We start from the raw sequence: 17413 nt of genomic DNA on the forward strand, positions 1-17413 counted from the left end.
TTTGATTAGATTCGTTACTGTGAATGTGTAATGGAAAAGGCAACCGGGATCAGAACAATAACCAAGATTCATATAACCAACACCAATAAAACACCAAATAAACATCAAATTCATCAATCGTAAAAACATGAAGAAAGAGATGAACAAGAACAAACGTAGATCTCTTTTTCCTTCAAATGTTAATCTATAGATCCTTGACTAGATAAAGGGAAGATTGAAAGCCACCTCCAAGATTGATCATGCTTCAAAAGACGTTCATAGCTTGAATAGACGTCGTTCTTGACTTTCTGATAAGACCAGAAAACTTGGCAGCAGTTCTCTTCATCTTCATAGCTTCATTGTTTCTCACTTCTAGACAATTCAAATGATGTTTCCTCAATTTGCTCATCAGTTTGCTCTCTTTCTTGGAGCCAGTTCTTTTGTTGCTTGACGAAGAAGGTGGAACCTTGTCCAACACCTTAACTTGCCGGCTTTGTTTCCGAGCAGCTTCTTTCTCGTACAGCTTCTTCAACCTTTCACCGACTTCTTTCTCATCCTCTTCCATCCTCTTCGACTTGGCCTGGTACAACTCCGACCACTTGAAACTCATTTTCTTGATCTTCATCTTCTGGATCACCTCATCAGTGGCTTTGCCACCGAACTCTCTCTCAAAGAACCTCTTCCACAGCTTATTGGTGATCGGAGTCAGGTTGACAGCTTTTGTGCTCTTCTCGATGTGAATCAACTGGTCTTTGGAGCAGTGCGGCAAGACCTGATCGAGAAACTCGAAGTCTAGGTACCCAACATCCCCAAAAGAATCAAGATTGTCGATAGCAATGGACACCCAGTGGTCATTGAGACGGATTAACCTTCCCTTCTCCATTGTGATGGTTATTTTGTGAGTGAAGTGAGTGAGCTCTGTGGTTTCCATTTCTGCCTTATTTATAAGGAAATGAGGTTGTCTGGATTTCCTTTTCCTTAAGGGATTAGGGTTAATTAAAGAGTAGTGACCAAGTAACCGACCTTTTTCTTATAGGAATGGGACCCTTAATCCTTTTCCTTATATGAGAAGGCTTCTATGCCAGCTAATTAAAATAGGGTTCTGTGAATAAAGAGTTAATAAAAAAAAAAGTAAAAAAGTAAATAAGTAAATAAGTAACTTGCCTCAATTCTGTAGGAACGACTCTCCTAAGAGTAGTTATTACCATACACAATATGTTTGTACTGAAGATTCCTTCTAATCAAGGTTTTTTTAATCATTCTAAATATAGGAAATATTTGTTACCATAAGGTAAATTAATTCCATCCAAATTTTTATTTACCACGTCATCACTCATAATTTACTAGCGCCACCCACCAATAGTACCATGAACCGAACAGCATACTGACATCCTGGAGCAGGACACCATTTGATGTTACCGTTCCAAACTTCCAATGATGTTCGATATAAGGGCAACTCCAACCATAGGCTCTATCTGGGGGTGCTATTCTCATTTTAGCACCCCCTTGTTGCACTATTCATATATGACTTAATTCTCATCTCCAAGAATGAGGTGCTATATGGGTGCTATTTTCACTATTCTTGATTAAATATAATATGAGTGTAATGTTGATGAATATTATATTAAAAGTATGTTAATATAGTTAAATAAGGTAAACAATTGTGAAGGAGATGGAGGATATTTGGTGTGAGGAAATAGAAAAGAATGGGTTGATATTTATAGAATTTCCCACAATTTACTATTCCAATAGGTATATATTTTTTCCCTCAATTTTCTGGTAATTTTTTAAATTTTTTTGGAACAAAATAGAAATAATAACCCTTGGTTTAATAAGAGTCATTGATCACTTTTTTTCCTCAAATCTGAGCCGTCAGATTAAATAAGGTCAATTTGAGTAAAAGCAAATAATAACCCATTTGCTGGGCCCCATAAACAGTATCCGAGTCTTGGTCTTGGAAAAGTCTCAAATATGAGACTTGGGATGAGCCCAAGTCCTATAATTTTAGGACTGACTCCCCCTAAAAAGCATTGTTGGAGATGAAAAGTCTTATAATTCAACAAAATCTAGTTTTGAACCCTATGGTTGGAGTTGCCCTAAGAGATTAATTGGAAGCGCCTGTACTTCTCATAATCTCGTTGGCTTGCCAGCAAATTTACCAAATCGTCTCTAGGGATGAAACCCATGGCATGGGTGTCGTCCATGTCGAACAAGAAAGATCAATCGATAGGTTATAGGGGCCGAGCTGTAGAAAGTTACAAATTTTGATGACAAAAATATAGCAGCTAAAGATCGATCGATGATCAAAATACAAAGAGATCGAGCAGGAACGGAAATGCTGATAGAAAAAAGTAATAAGAACACCCCAAATACAACAAGGAAACAAATACAAACTCACTGAAAGCCCTAAACTTCCATCACATCTTCAAATGCAGTGTCAATTCCCATAGGTACCAAATTCATTCAAACTGGTGGGGAAGGAAACAGAGAGTCGAGATAGCTAGGTTACGCTCTTTAAGGGTTTGTCTGTTTTTATTTATTTATTTGTTCTCTTATTTGTTTTTTTTTTTATTTTATCAAAAGATGTTAGCCCATTATATAAAATTATAAATTCACCAAGCAGTACAAAAACGAAACACTCCTATGAGTATAGGGTCAACAGAAAGAATTGTTTCTCAGAGTATCCACTCCTATTCTAAAACAAGAACAAGAACCCAATACAGTACACCCACCTCTTAGACAATTCACGCACCATTATTCCAAATAAAGACCAGTAACCTCCGAAGCAAGAGCAAAAAACCCTAAGAGATTATGATCTTTGCGACCTAACATTGATTTAAACAAGAACTAGGGCCACAGAGGCCCAATCCAAGCAACCCCACAACAAATGAGTAGCCCACAGCAACTGAAACCCTAGCCCAAAGAGGGTGGCCAAGAAGCCCAAGTTTGAGGCCAAGAAGCCCAAGTTTGAGGCCCAGATGGCCCAGCTAGTCCTAGACCTAGAAAGAACAGGGTTGCCGTTGCACCCTTTAAAGCCAGAAGCCACCGTTAGGGCTGGGCGTCCGAACCCGAAAGACCGAGGACCCAACCCGAATTGAGCAAAAAAGCCCGATTCGGTTCAGTTTTTATATGAAAATTATCGATTCGGTGCAAAGCCCGACCCGAATGTATTTTATCAGTTCGTTCTCGAGTTTCAAATATACGGAGACCGAAAGCCCGAACCCAAACCGATCTCAGCCTCCCTCTCTCTCAAAACCATCTCAGCCCCGAAGGATATCGTGTTCTTCCCCCATTTCTGAAAACCCAGATTAAAACCCTAAACCATTCAGGTGATTCAACCCCATTTCAAAGTTCAGTCTTTGCAGAAGGCAAGAAACCAAGATAAAATTACCAGCTTAAATCTCCGTCTCAGTACCTCCCTCTCTCTCTCTCTCTCTCTCTCTCTCTCTCTCTCTCTCTCTCTCTCTCTCTCTCTCTCTCTCTCTCTCTCTCTCTCTCTCTCTCTCTCTCTCTCTCGTGTCCATTACCATCTCCTCCGCCACTCTCCGTCTCCGAACTCCAGTAGCAAGAACCAAAAGATGGAAACTTTAGAAGCAAAGTTGTGGGTTTTGGATTATTTGGGTGGAGAAATGGAAATTGAATTGTCGGAAATGAAAAACGAATAGTTTTATAAGGATCTGAGATGAGATTTTTTCATGGCCTTGACTGGCTTTGAGCTTTTGAGACTGGAAAGAGAAAGGTGTAGCCGTGTGGAAGATGAAGAAGAAGGAAAGAAAGAATAATCAAATGATGTCGGCCATATTTCTTGAGTTGTTCACATGGGTTTGTGGTGAGTGGAATCAAAAAGTGAAAGGTGCAGTATAATACTATAATAGTATTTGTATTTTTGGAAGAAGGAAATAAAGAATATTTGGGTGGAATCAAATATGTCGACCCTATGTCTTGATATCCATACACTGCTCTAGGCTCTAGCACACAGTGGACCCGATCTATATTTTCTTCTGGCCCAAAAAGCCGGAAAGACCGAACAGAAAAGTCTGAGTTCGGTTTTTGTCGGTTTTCATTCTGGAAAAAGCCCGAACCGACCCGAACCTACAATTTCGTGCTCGGTCTCGGCCTTACTAATTTTCAGGCCCGGTCTGACCCTAGCCCAGGCCTAGCCACCATGCCCGGCCGCCGCCGATGACCGCAGTCTTCCTACCAATGGGAAACCGATCAGGTCGCACTTCAGTCCCATGACCACCATCTCGATGCCAGAGGAAAACAAAACCCCTAGCTTCAATCATCTGATCTGTCACCATCTGGACATCACCACCACCTCCCTCAGCCGCGCACCCACCTGCAGCAGAAACCAGTACATCTCCCCCACGGTCATTCACCAACTTGATTGGCGACTAGTGCCAACGAGAGCCGAAGAGGCCCGGTCGAAACCCATATAGCACTCGTGCCTCAGCAATCCACCAACCCTTCATGGCACCAGAACATTGCCCCAGGCTTGAGTCCATCACCGGCAAGACTTTGCTGGACTCTAGAGAAGCACCGGACAGTGCCTTCACAAGTATCGGCGACCATCCTGCTCCCAGACCGAAAGCGACAAGCATACAAAAGCACCTAGCCACAGCCCACAAGACTAACAATATTATATTTATCTATTATTGTTTTGGACCCGGATCCTCCCATAACCTAACTATCAACCTAAGCTACCTAAGTTTTTAAAGAGGTAATGCCACATGGCTAATATGAGATCAAATGATCCACAACTAACTCACATAATTTTTCTCTCATTATTTTTAAATTTTATTTTGTCTTTTCCCAACCTTTCTCTTTTCTCTGTACTTCATTCTCACTTTCGTTCTCTCTTCTTCTTTTTGTTCTTCTTTTCTTAATTATCAAACCTAGAATTGAAGGCTTTTCTTTTAATCGGCAAGCAATTTCTACACAAAACTGAACCTTTTCTTCTTTTTGTTTTTCTTTTCTTAATTACCACTGCAAGACCCACAATCACCCCACTAATTCTAAAACTCTATCAAAATTTCAAAAAAATCAAGAGCTTCCATCAAATCCATATATGGAAACCCACTTGAGTATTGTTTTTTTTTTTTTTTTTTGAAAGGGGTTTGGAACCCAGCCTAGCTGGGAGGCTCAGCCCCACGCCCGGTGTCATTTATTGAATTTAAAACTTGCATCAAGGGGGGACATATAACCTGAACCCCGAGCCACATAAGTACTATTAAGGGTGCTGAGTGAATTTTGTTTCTTCTGGGTTTGATTGAATGTTATCAGAGTCTCCATGGTTCACGCTGATGCATGATCATCTGAGCACCGGCGCTTCTTCAATTGATTTTGGTCGAGTTCCAGTCCAAGATTCGAGCTTCTTCAATTTGTTTGATTAATTTTGGTTCGTTATATCCTCTTCATCTGGGCTAGTTCTTCATCCCTTGAATTTTGGGATCTACATTTTGGATTGATCTTGCTTTTTCTGGGTCAATCATGCACTGATAGTTTCAGTGAAGAGGAATTGGAATAGTGATCAGTACGAAGGAGTGAGAGACAAAAGTTAGAATGAAAGATGGGCAGTGAAAGGAAAAAACAAAGCATGAGTTAGTTGTCAGCCATTGGATTCAATATCAACACATATCTTAATCTCCTTTAAAGCTTAGGTAGGTTAGGCAAAATAGAAGATCAGGAGAGGATCCTCTCCCTATTATTTTATCAATTCTAAAAAAAAAAGTTTATTATTTTATCAAATATGAAAATTAAACCCTCCCCCTTCCCCCCCCAAATAAAAAATATGAAAAATTTCACAAATGGTCACTCAACTATGATTCATTCGACAGGTCACTCAAGTTTCAAATATATCACTTTGGTCACTCAACTATTACACTGTCAACCACTTAAGTCACTTTGTTAATTTTTTTCATTAAAAAAAATTATAAAAAATACTCTTTGGGTGACTTAAGTGATTGACAGTGTAATAGTTGAGTGACCAAAGTGATATATTTGAAATTTCAGTGACCAAAGTGTCGAATGAGTCATAGTTGAGTGACCATTGGTGGAATTCTCCCTAAAAAATAATAGGGAAAATTTTGCAAACTAAGCCACTAATAATTTCCATACACAAAGTTTCAAACTGAACATTTTGGTACATGGACTTTTGAGTCCGACCCACTATGTAGACACGACGTCAATGACGCCGTTAAATATTACCTTGCAGAAAAGGGTAATTTGGTACTCTCACACTCTAATTCATTTTTTTTGGTTAAAAAAAAAGAGAAAAAAAGAACAGAAGAAAGAGAACTGAGGGCATAATAGACATTTTGGTGTCAAATTAACGGCGTCAATGACGTCGTGTACTGATAGTGGGTCGAGTTTCAGATTTCGTGTACCGAAATGATTGGTTTGGAACTTTATGTATAAGAATTATTAGTGACCTTTACTTGGTGTACTGTTTGTGAAATTTTCCCAAAATAATAATAATAAAAAAAAACTCAAAAACCATAATTTTTTATGGTGTTTATCGAAATCACACGGTATCCTCAAAATCTTCCTAGGCCTAGATACTAATCCGTGTGCTGGGATTCATGTCAAAACGCTTCCTCCCCCGACCACCAAGAATAGATTGGGATTTAAACTCCAATCAGCATCGAATGAGATTTGAACCCGGGTGTGGGGGGGAGGGGGTTCCACACCTGGAGGCTCTTACCAACTCGACCACATGTGATAGTTTTTATGGTAGAAACATTGTAATTCCTAAACGAAGATCCATTATATTAAAAATAGGTTTTGGCATACAATTTTCACATAAGGCCTGTGCATGTGGAAAATGGGAGAGGATCCTCTCCTGAGCTAGTTTCCTAGCTGAGCTTCCTGACCTTTTCATCTCATTCGGCCACGTGTCCAAAACACACATCTAATGGCTCATATCTATTCATGACCATACCTTATCTCCTCTTCCTCACTCTTGCAAATCGATCTTATTTTCCCAGAACCCAATTTGAGGCACATATTCTCTCTCTCTCTCTCTCTCTCTCTCTCTCTCTCATCTGCTATGCCTTGAAGCCTCATCAAACTCCATGTTGTTGCATCTGCTCCAGCTTCGAATTCCCATTCACAGCCACTTGGAAAATCAAATAAAAAACAAAGCCTCATCAAACCCAGGTCTCGAAAGAAAAACCTCAAAAGATTCAAGTTTCATCTTCTATTTCTCAAAAGATTCAATTTTCATCTTCTATTTCTTAGAGATTCCGGTTGATATTTAATTGAAAATACAACCTTAATTTGGTCTGGGTACTTGGGTAAGAAGAGAAAAGAGTGAATGCCAAAGGTGAATGCCAATGGATTGAACTGAACGATTATAGTTTTACCAAAGTTTTGATTTGATTTGATTTTGATGAGGGCCTGAGGTTCAATCTCAGATTTGACCAAGAAACTGGTTTCTTTTCTCAGAAACAGAAACAAATCAAATCAGAATGAGATTTGGGTAAGACCCAGGCACCGGTTTTAACCAAGCTTGAGATTTTGCAGGTTCAATCTCAGTTACCAAAGTTCCTGAGATCTGAATGATTGTTTTTATTTTTTGGGTCTGTATGAAATTGAAAGAGAGCAAGGAAGAGAAAAAAAAAATCAGAATGATCAAGAAGAAAGAGATAGGTGGAGGACTGGAGTTGATTAAGACGAAGAAGAAGAAGAAGAAGAAGAACAAGAGAGAGAGCAGATAGTAAGAGAATGAGAATGTTTTGGTTTGGTTACAGCCGTTGGATTAAGCTGCAAAAGATAAAATAAGTACAATATAAAATAGGAGCCGTTGGATGTGTTTTTGGACACGTGGCGGAATAAGATGAAAAGGTCAGGAAGCTCAGCTAGAAATCTAGCTCAGGAGAGGATCCTCTCCCGTGGAAAATACCCATTGCACGGCTACCTAGCCAACTTGGTTTGCTCTCATCAAGCTTGCACTAGCCGTTGGTTTTTCACCAAAGGCGAGGCAAGGCATTGCAAAACAAGGGTATGACTTGTGTACGTGTTAATTACTCATAACATCCATGCTTGCTTGCTTTGCTTCACTAAAAACAGATTGCTAACATTGGAATCCACTGTGTTAATTGGCATGGAGGGGGAGTGGAGTCGTTTTTCCTTCACCAACTAACAAACGAGAGTTACACAATTTGAACAAACACAACTTTTGGATCAAAATGTATGTGTTGTGGAGATGTGAACTATACGAACAAGGAGGAATTGAAGGCATGAAGTCCTCTATCTCCGTCACACGAAATGACGAAAACAGTGTGTTAGTTTCTTAATTCTTTCCAAGTACGTTGCTTTTTCTTGCTGTATGTTAAGTGATTAAGTTAGACTGACGTACGGTATTTAGTTTACAACTCGCTAGAGATCCCAAACGGAATTAATCATACATATGCTTATATATACATGGAGATTAAGGTTTAAATAAAAGCCATATTAAGGTCTTGAGGAAAAGGCAAATTTTAGATGAAGATTAAGGTACGCTGGTTGCTGGTGGTGGCCTTGCTTGTGTCTACCCTTTTTGCTCCAACTGCATTTGCCGTGCAGCGCAAGAATAATGAAATAGCCAGATCTGCTTCTGTTGCCGATGATGATGACGATGATGACGATCCGAAAAATGGGTGTAAAGGTTCGGTATGCAATATGATCCTATTCCCTTGTCGGCCAGGCTGTGTTTGCGTCCCCATTGGAATGTTACCTGTAGGTATCTGCGCTGGTATCTGTTGCGATAGTCCATCTCCAACACCACCGTCGCCTCCTACGCCACCGTCACCTCCTCCTACGCCACCTTCACCTCCTAAGCCACCGACACCTCCTCCGACACCGGCACCTCCCGAGCCACCGTCACCTCCTCCAACGCCACCTGCACCTCCCAAGCCACCGACACCTCCTCCAACGCCACCGGCACCTCCCAAGCCACCGTCACCTCCTCCAACACCAGCACCTCCCGAGCCACCGTCACCTTCTCCAACGCCACCGGCACCTCCCAAGCCACCGTCACCTCCTCCCACGCCTCCACGACATCCTCCGACTCCACCACCTCATTTTCCAAATCCGGCACATCATCCTCCGACTCCGCCACGTCATCCTCCAACGCTAGCGCCCCGTCCTCCCAAGCCACCGTCATTGCCTCAGGCTCTTTAGCATAAAATGATGTTTGTCCATCGATCCAACCGTCACACCTTAGCACAAAATAGTTCATCCACCCATTAATCGTTTATTTTGTGTTGTGTAGTACTTGCTGTGTCTGTGCGTAATGATGTAATTCACTTATGCTGTGATCAGCATGAGCTACATGGAAATGTGATCATGTACGTGTTATCTAATATTACTTGTTTTGTAACTTGCTAATTGTACTACGTCCGTATATATATGTACTATTTTTTTAGGGGAAATAATATAGCTCCATTGATGCCATGATCAATACAAGAGAATCTACTAGGTCAAGTTAGAATAAATAAACACTCGAAAAAATTCAACACGGTCAAAGCCCAAAAGCCTAATCAAATTTTTTTCAAGAGAAGTTTACTCAGTACACATACTATATGCTCAATTATTTAAAAGACTAGCTAGCCAAAAAAGCAACTACTAAAGCAAAAGGAAAAATAAACTTCTGCTCTATAGCGACCCAAATCCAAATTGAGACAAATCAAACGAATAAAATCTTTCACTTAGTTACAATATTTATATCAACTAATGTCATCCTTAACTAGTAGTTGCAATATCAAAAAGTTCAACTTGGTTTGAAAGAATGAAGATACATGCATGAATTCAAATAAAGTTCAAGACTCATGGATCTTATTAGCGCACACGTATACCCTTAACGAAATTTGAGTAATTAATAAACATGAAATTCATTTGATGATACATGCTCAGAAAAAAAGTGTTAAGCTTTAGCGATAAATGATGAGATTGAGTATAATGATTAGTATAAGTGTAAGAATTTCATAGGATCTAGTAAGTAAAATAAAATGTAATTATCGTTCCTAATTGTAATTTTATATATTAGGATTTCAAATTTTGGTAGTATTGTAGTAATTGTAGTTGTAACCATTGCAAATTTATATGGAATAAATAAACCCAAACATAGTTTTATATTCTGATAAAAAATAAAAGTAAAACACAGTTTTATATTAATTTGATAAGTGAAACCATCCGGCAAGTTTTCATAACATGACACCACAAGATGTTGTTAATTTTTATCTTACAAAGATTTCCCCATACAAAAAGAAATATATTTTTGGCTACGTCCCTACCTAAGGCTATAGTATCAAACACGATCAAACTAGTCGTGCAATGGAGAAGAAACAGATGGATGTTGTCTTTGTGCTCTGCAAAGCAAAACCCTAGCTAGCTAGTTTCTCCCCTCCTAACTAGCAAGAACTTGAAGTTCTTTTTTTTTTTTCTTTCTTCTTTTGATATATATCATAGTTTTCTGACTTTATTGCAAGTAAGGGGAGAAATTTGTGTGGTCACACAACAATGCCAGGGCACGAAAATGGTGAGTTAATTTATGCCCTTAATTTGCTTCTTCTTGTCGCATGGTAAGTAAGTTAGGGAGCCGTCTGTTATTCTACAAATAGAGAGAGGAAGCAGTTCTAACTCTACACTTTTATCATGACTAGTATAAATATGTGTAACGATCAGGTTCAACTATAGGCTACGTACAAATACATTAGGATTTTAAAGAAAAGGCAAATAGACATGGAGAGTAAGAGGGTAGGTTTGGTGGCGGTGGCGGCGGCGGCAATGGTGCTCGTGTCCCCCTTTTTCAATCCAACTGCTTTCGCCGTGCGGCATAAGAATTATGATTCTAACGATGGTAACGAAGTAGCCTCGGTCGATGCTGAGCCGGGTCCTGTTGATTATTATGATAATATCATGGTAAAAGACGAAAGCAGCAGAAGTACTGGATCAAAACGTCTGAAGGTCGACGACGGTTGTCCATCGTCGGTATGCGATATGACAAAACCATGCAAGATTGGCTGTATTTGCGTTCCCTTTGTTCCGTTTCCTATTGGAACCTGCGTTGGTATCTGTTGTCAAATTAATCCACCTCCAGGTGCACCGCCTCTACCACCATCATCACCGTCACCATCGCCGTCACTGTCACCAGTGATGTTTTAACATAAATATTGTTGATCGATCCACTTAATTGTCACCTTAGCATGAAATAAGGTCGATCGATCGATCGTATTGTGTATGTATAGTTTCACGTTGCGATCATCAGCTACATATAAGGTGCCTGTAATTGGTGTTAATTTGGAATTTTCTACTCAATAATGTTGTCTTTATACGTACATACCCATCCACAATCATATATTAGAACTAAAATTAGTCTCCTTGTCGCATGAGTTCTCTAAATTGATTAGTTAGAGAACAGAACATATAGACCAACTCTAAGCTAATAAAAAAACTTCATCTTTCGATCTTTAATTTTTCTTTTGTTGTGCTCATCTCGGTGTTAGGATGAAAATAATAATAATAAATATTTATTAGGGTTTAGAAAAAGATACTCCTGGTTCGCCTCCAAAATTTGATATTAGAAAATGAATGCAGGCATACAAACAAAAAGGAAGAGAGAAATTGAAACAACGTGGGTTTAAATTGCTGGCTGTAGTGACCGTAGTGCTAATTAATGGTATACTTGACGTTGCTCCAATGGCCTTAGCCGGCAATGGGAGTTGCATACTGTCAAACAACGGGTGCCCCAGAACCTCGCGAAGCAACATTAATTTAGCTCTGATCCAATGTCAATGCTGGTAACATTATTAGCATAAAATCGGTTACAGATCGACCTCATTAACATAAAATATAATCGATCCTTCTAATTATGTTGGTGTCTTTTACTTAGTTTAGTAAAGGCAATCTTCTGCTCTTTGCTGCTAATCAGCTAATTTCACAATTATTGTGATCCCAAATTTTGATATTAGAAAATGAACAAGCATTTTACAAAACACTATATATGCATACGAGATATCAAGAGAGAAACAATTGGAAAATAACATATAAGGCCTGTGATGAATTTGGGAACATTGTAATTCCTAAACGAAGATCCATAAAAATAGGTTTCGGCATACAATTTTCACATAAGGCCCGTGCACGTGAAAAAAACTCATTGCACAGCTAGCCAACTTGCGCTTGCTCTCATCAAGCTTGCACTAGCCGTTGCTTTTTCACCAAAAGAGGCAAGGCAAGGCAAGGCATAGCAAATTAAGGGTATGACCTGTACGTGTACATATTAATTACTCATGACAATATTCATGCTTGCTTGCTTTGCCACACTAAAAACAGACTGCCAACATTGGAATCCGATGTGTTAATTGGCATGCAGGGGAGTGGAGTCCTTTTTCCTTCACCAACTAACAAACGAGAGTTAAACAATTCGAACAAACAGTACTTTTGGATCAAAGTTTATGTGTTGTGAAGATGTGGACTACATGATCAAGGAGGAATTGAAGGCTTGAAGTCCACGATCTCCGCACACGAAAACGATGTGGACTAGTTTCTTCTTTCCAATTTGCTTTCTTGCCGTCTGTTTAAGTGAGTGAGTAAGGCTGACGTAGGGTATTTGGTTTACAACTCGCTGACGTAGGGTATTTAGTTTACAACTCGCTCGAGATCGATCCCAAACGAAATCAATCGTACGCTATACATAAATATACATGGAGAATAAGGTTTAAATAAAGGCCATACTACAGGATCTTGAGGAAAAGGCAAATTATAGATGAAGATTAAGGTAGGTTGGGTGCTGGTGGTGGCCTTGCTTGTGTCTACCTTTTTTTTTTGCTCCAACTGCATTTGCCGTGCGGCGCAAGAATAATGAATAGCCAACTCTGTCTCTCTTGTCTATGATGATCAATGACCAAAATATCGAGTATCAAAAAAATATTGATAGTCTGAAAAATGAAAATTTAGTGGAAAATTTCAATATCGAAATTTTTTCAAAAGAAATGGTGGAAATTGAGAGAAAATTATCCAAATTTTAAGTGAAACTTTGTGAGCTACTTATTTGTTTCATTATCTATTATATTTGAAAAAAAATGGTGAACAACCTTCATATCATAGTGAATTAAAGTAATTAAGAGTATATATATGCGCTGCCGCAAGTAAAATATTTGGTACTAATTATAATTAGAGATTTAATAAAGTTGTAGAACTATTCAATCAAATACAAACTAATTAATACTACTAAAACGTGGCAAAAGTATTTTGGAGATCTTGTAAAACATTAAACTATTTAGAAAGGGTGGTTCTAGTTGGACCTACAAATTTGCTATTTGGACCTCCTATACTTAGTACACCTCTAATTTACTTTTTAGAATACTTGAAAAGCTAAGTAGACCTTCTTATTTTTACCAAAGCACCCTTGAATATGAGATACAATAATCAATACTCTACTTTTTATCTCTATCTTCAATCACGAGAAGAATAATGAATCAAAATCACATGATATTGCTCTTTTATGAGTACGTCTCTCCTCCACCAAAATTAATCAGAGGGTTGGTTCTTGAGCTTGATATATTGCTAGAATCCTTTTGAATTTGCTAAAAGAAGGATTTCAAGGGTTTTTGGTTGGAAGATTAAGTAATAACTATATCATAATATTCAATTAATTTAGTTTAAGAAAATTTCAAATCATATTGTTTTGAATTTATTTTTGTATTAAATGATGGGTCATGTATAGAAATTTTTTTTTTATTAGATAAATAACTTAAATGCTACAACTAGTCTTTCGTAAATCGAACTAACAACCTCCCACTTTCAAAAGGGAGACTATGCCACTAGACCAAATGGTACTGGGCATAATTTATTATTTTTACTTAATTAATTATTTTAGATAAATTATAAAAGGGTTTTTTACTTCAACAGTGTCTGAACTCTTCGAGGACTTTTGAAATGATACCTGAACTTTCAAAGTTATCAATGTGATACCTGAACTCATTTTTTCGTATCAACGTCGTACTTGCGGTCGATTTCCGTCACAGAACGGTTAACTATGACCACGTGCCCAGCACGTGAGGCACAAAATAAGGGTAAAAATGACATTTCCCAATTCCTTTAGTTCTTCATGGGGTTTTTTACTTCAACAGTGTCTGAACTCTTCGAGAACTTTTGAAATGATACCTGAACTTTCAAAATTATCAATGTGATACCTGGACTCATTTTTTCGTATCAACGTCGTACCTGCGGTCGATTTCCGTCACAGAACCGTTAACTATGACCACGTGCCCAGTACGTGAGGCACTTAATGAGGTTAAAAGACTAATTTACCCTCAAAAGTATTGTTTTTTTTTTTTTTTTGCTTTCTTTCTTTCTTTTTTTCTTTCTTATTTTTCTTTTTCGACGTCTTCTTCCCTCTGATTTGTCCCCTCCGATTGGAAGTAGAGGTGGCAAACGGGCCACTAAGCACGAGCACGGCACTAGCCCGGCACGCTTAAAAGCGGCCTGGCACGACCCAAGCCCGTTAGTGGCCCGGCACGACCCGAGCACATTAGAATAATGGGTCGGGCTGGGCCTAAGAATATTGGCCCATTGGCCCGGCCCGAGCACGACATATTGTGGGCCGGCCCGTTACAAACACAAAATTTCATTTTGTTTTTAAAAATAATAAAAAACTACAATGATGAGATTTGAATATGAGACATTTTTATTTAAAATCTCATGACAATTCCACCAATGCTTTCTTTTATATTGTCAAAATAATGAAACAAAACATTATATCCTTGTTTTTACATAAGTATTTTTTCTAAATATTAAATATATGTTTATTAATAAAGACTAATCTCATAATAATACAACTATAGAATGAAGGAAAGAATAATAGATACTAAATCTTCATTATATTAATAAAGATTAATCTCACAATAATATACTAAAAACAATATATTTTGTGTTTTTCTTTCTTTCTTTCTTACAGTGGAATATAAAAAATTATTAGAAATCTAATCTTAAAAAGCTAAGATTAAGAAAAACGTTGTAGAACTTAATTTATTTTAATTTTCTAAATAGTTAAACAAAATTAATTTTTATTTGTTCAAATTAAGATTTTAAAATCGTATTTTATAGTGGATAGGCACGAGCACGGCCCGTTATTAACCCGGCACGAGCACGGCCCGACACCATATGGGCTCGGGCCATGGGCCGGGCCGGGGCGGGCTTAATGTTTAAGTAAATTGGCCGGCACGAGCCCGGCACGATAATAAATAGGCTGGCCCAAGCACGGCACGAAGCACGACTAGGCCCGCTTAAAATGGGCCGGGCGGGGCCGGGTCGGCCCGTTTACCACCTCTAATTGGAAGCCATGGCCTCAAATCAGATCTCACCTTCTCTCTCAACCACCCAACCCTTTCCAAGCACTACTTGACTACAACCACATTGAACTCAACTAGATCCATATGGCTACCTTGCAAAAATTCGAGCTCCTCGCCACTCAATGCCCCGTCATCGCCTGAAGCCCCATGCGCAGCCCATCCGCCAACCCTGTCATCCACCTCCGCCGCCGTAAAACCCTCAGATTGTTCCTCACCTGCCCCAACCACAGCCGATTGCCTCGCCGGAGTACCTCTTCCGATGCTCCCACTAAGTACTGATATTACAGCTGCGAATAACCCAAGGCTGGTTCTTTTTTGGACAAATTGATTAGAAGCTGGAATCAGTGAAATGATCATTGCCCCATTGTTCGATAAATCATATACAGATAGATATAGTTATACACAGACATGCAGTTGCGGAAAAATCAGTTTTGATTTTTCTCCCATCATCACCATCCTTCGCCTTTTCGCCGCTGTTGAGAGAGAGAAAGAGAGTTGCAGAGAGAGACTCTCAGTCTCCTTCACTTTTGCAGATTTTGATTCAATTACAAAGACACGGACTATTTTTGAAATTCATGAACTTATGCTGTGATGTTAGTTGCGGTGAGGAAGCCGAGTGCCACGATGGCATGGCTCGCCTCCGTCATATCTCCGGCAAGTTGCACAAGAAGGTCTGGATTGCTGCCGGCCATATTCTCTCTCTCTCTCTCTCTCTCTCTCTCTCTGATCCCTCTGTCTGAAATCTCAGGTAAATTCCAAGTCTCAGATCTGGAGGCCAAGAGTCGTGAAACCATCTACACCGCTCCGGCCTGCAATAAGTTCAGAGAAGCAAAGCCGTTGAGCAAGTTGTGCTTGGAGAACTCCGAAGAGATGGAGTCCCCGGCGGTGTCCATCCTTCAGAGAATTGGATTCAAGTTTTGCTTTGGGTTTTGCATTTTGCTAAGAAATGTCATCATCCCATCTGATTGTATTTTGCAGATGAAAAAGGAAATAGAAATGGAGAAGAAGAACTGAAGGTATGACGGGACACGTGAAGAACTGAAGGAAGTGGGAAATGTCATTTTTACCCTTATTTTGTGCCTCACGTGCTGGGCACGTGGTCATAGTTAACGGTTCTATGAAGGAAATCGACTGCAGGTACGACGTTGATACGAAAAAATGAGTTCAAGTATCACATTGATAACTTTGAAAGTTCAGGTATCATTTTAAAAGTCCTCGAAGAGTTCAAACACTGTTGAAGTATGTACTTTTGAGGGTAAATTAATCTTTTAACCTCATTAAGTGCCTCACGTGCTGGGCACGTGGTCATAGTTAACGGTTCTGTGACGGAAATCGACCGCAGGTACGACATTGATACGAAAAAATGAGTTCAGGTATCACATTGATAACTTTGAAAGTTCAGATATCATTTCAAAAGTCCTCGAAGAGTTCAGACACTGTTGAAGTAAAAAACCCATTATAAAACTATATGGCAATGTAAGGAAATTCCGGAAAAAGAAAAAAATAATTTAATTGAATGTTATATTTGGGGAGGTAAGAAGAGTAATTTTTTTCTTTTTTCATTTTTCTCACTTTGTCCTTATTTGTCTTTTTATATAACTTGACAAAGTCTATTAATAATTGAAAAAAGTTGGAGGTCCAAATATCAAATTTAGAGGTTCAACTAAAACCACCTATTTAGAAATGTTAGAGTCAACAAACTAAAACTATAAATTTTCTAGAAATTATATCATAGAAGTTTAAATTAATTGTCTAAATAAATTAGTAATCTATTCCATGAAAAATACATACTAATATAAGAAAAAGTGTTTTAGAACCAAAAACAACGTTAGTCTAGTTAGTTGGGGCATTCTCCGATCCTGACTTCTTTTTAGGAAGGCATATCTCTTGAGATTATGGTGGTAGGCTACGAAAATTTCAAGGACTAAAAAAAAAAGAAATTATCGCCAGAATATCAATATTTTAGTCGTTGATGTCTTGATGATGATATCAAAAATGGGTGTGAAGGTTCGGTATGCAATATGATGAAAACCCCTAGCTCTTGTCAGGCAGGCTGTAAATGCGTCCCCATTGCCGTAGTGTTACCCGTAGGGATCTGCCTT

The 17413-nt window shown here is 38.8% G+C and overlaps 1 protein-coding gene across 1 annotated transcript; it reads right to left on the reverse strand.

Annotated features, from left to right (window-relative positions):
- Positions 1–244: 244 nt before the first annotated feature.
- On the reverse strand, positions 245–910 carry LOC112170017. The gene has a single exon (XM_024307158.1). The coding sequence runs from the start codon at positions 908–910 to the stop codon at positions 245–247; it is 666 nt and encodes a 221-aa protein (XP_024162926.1).
- Positions 911–17413: the final 16503 nt, after the last annotated feature.

The sequence above is a fragment of the Rosa chinensis genome, chromosome 1, assembly GCF_002994745.2.
Source record: "Rosa chinensis cultivar Old Blush chromosome 1, RchiOBHm-V2, whole genome shotgun sequence".
Classification (NCBI taxonomy): Eukaryota; Viridiplantae; Streptophyta; class Magnoliopsida; order Rosales; family Rosaceae; genus Rosa; species Rosa chinensis.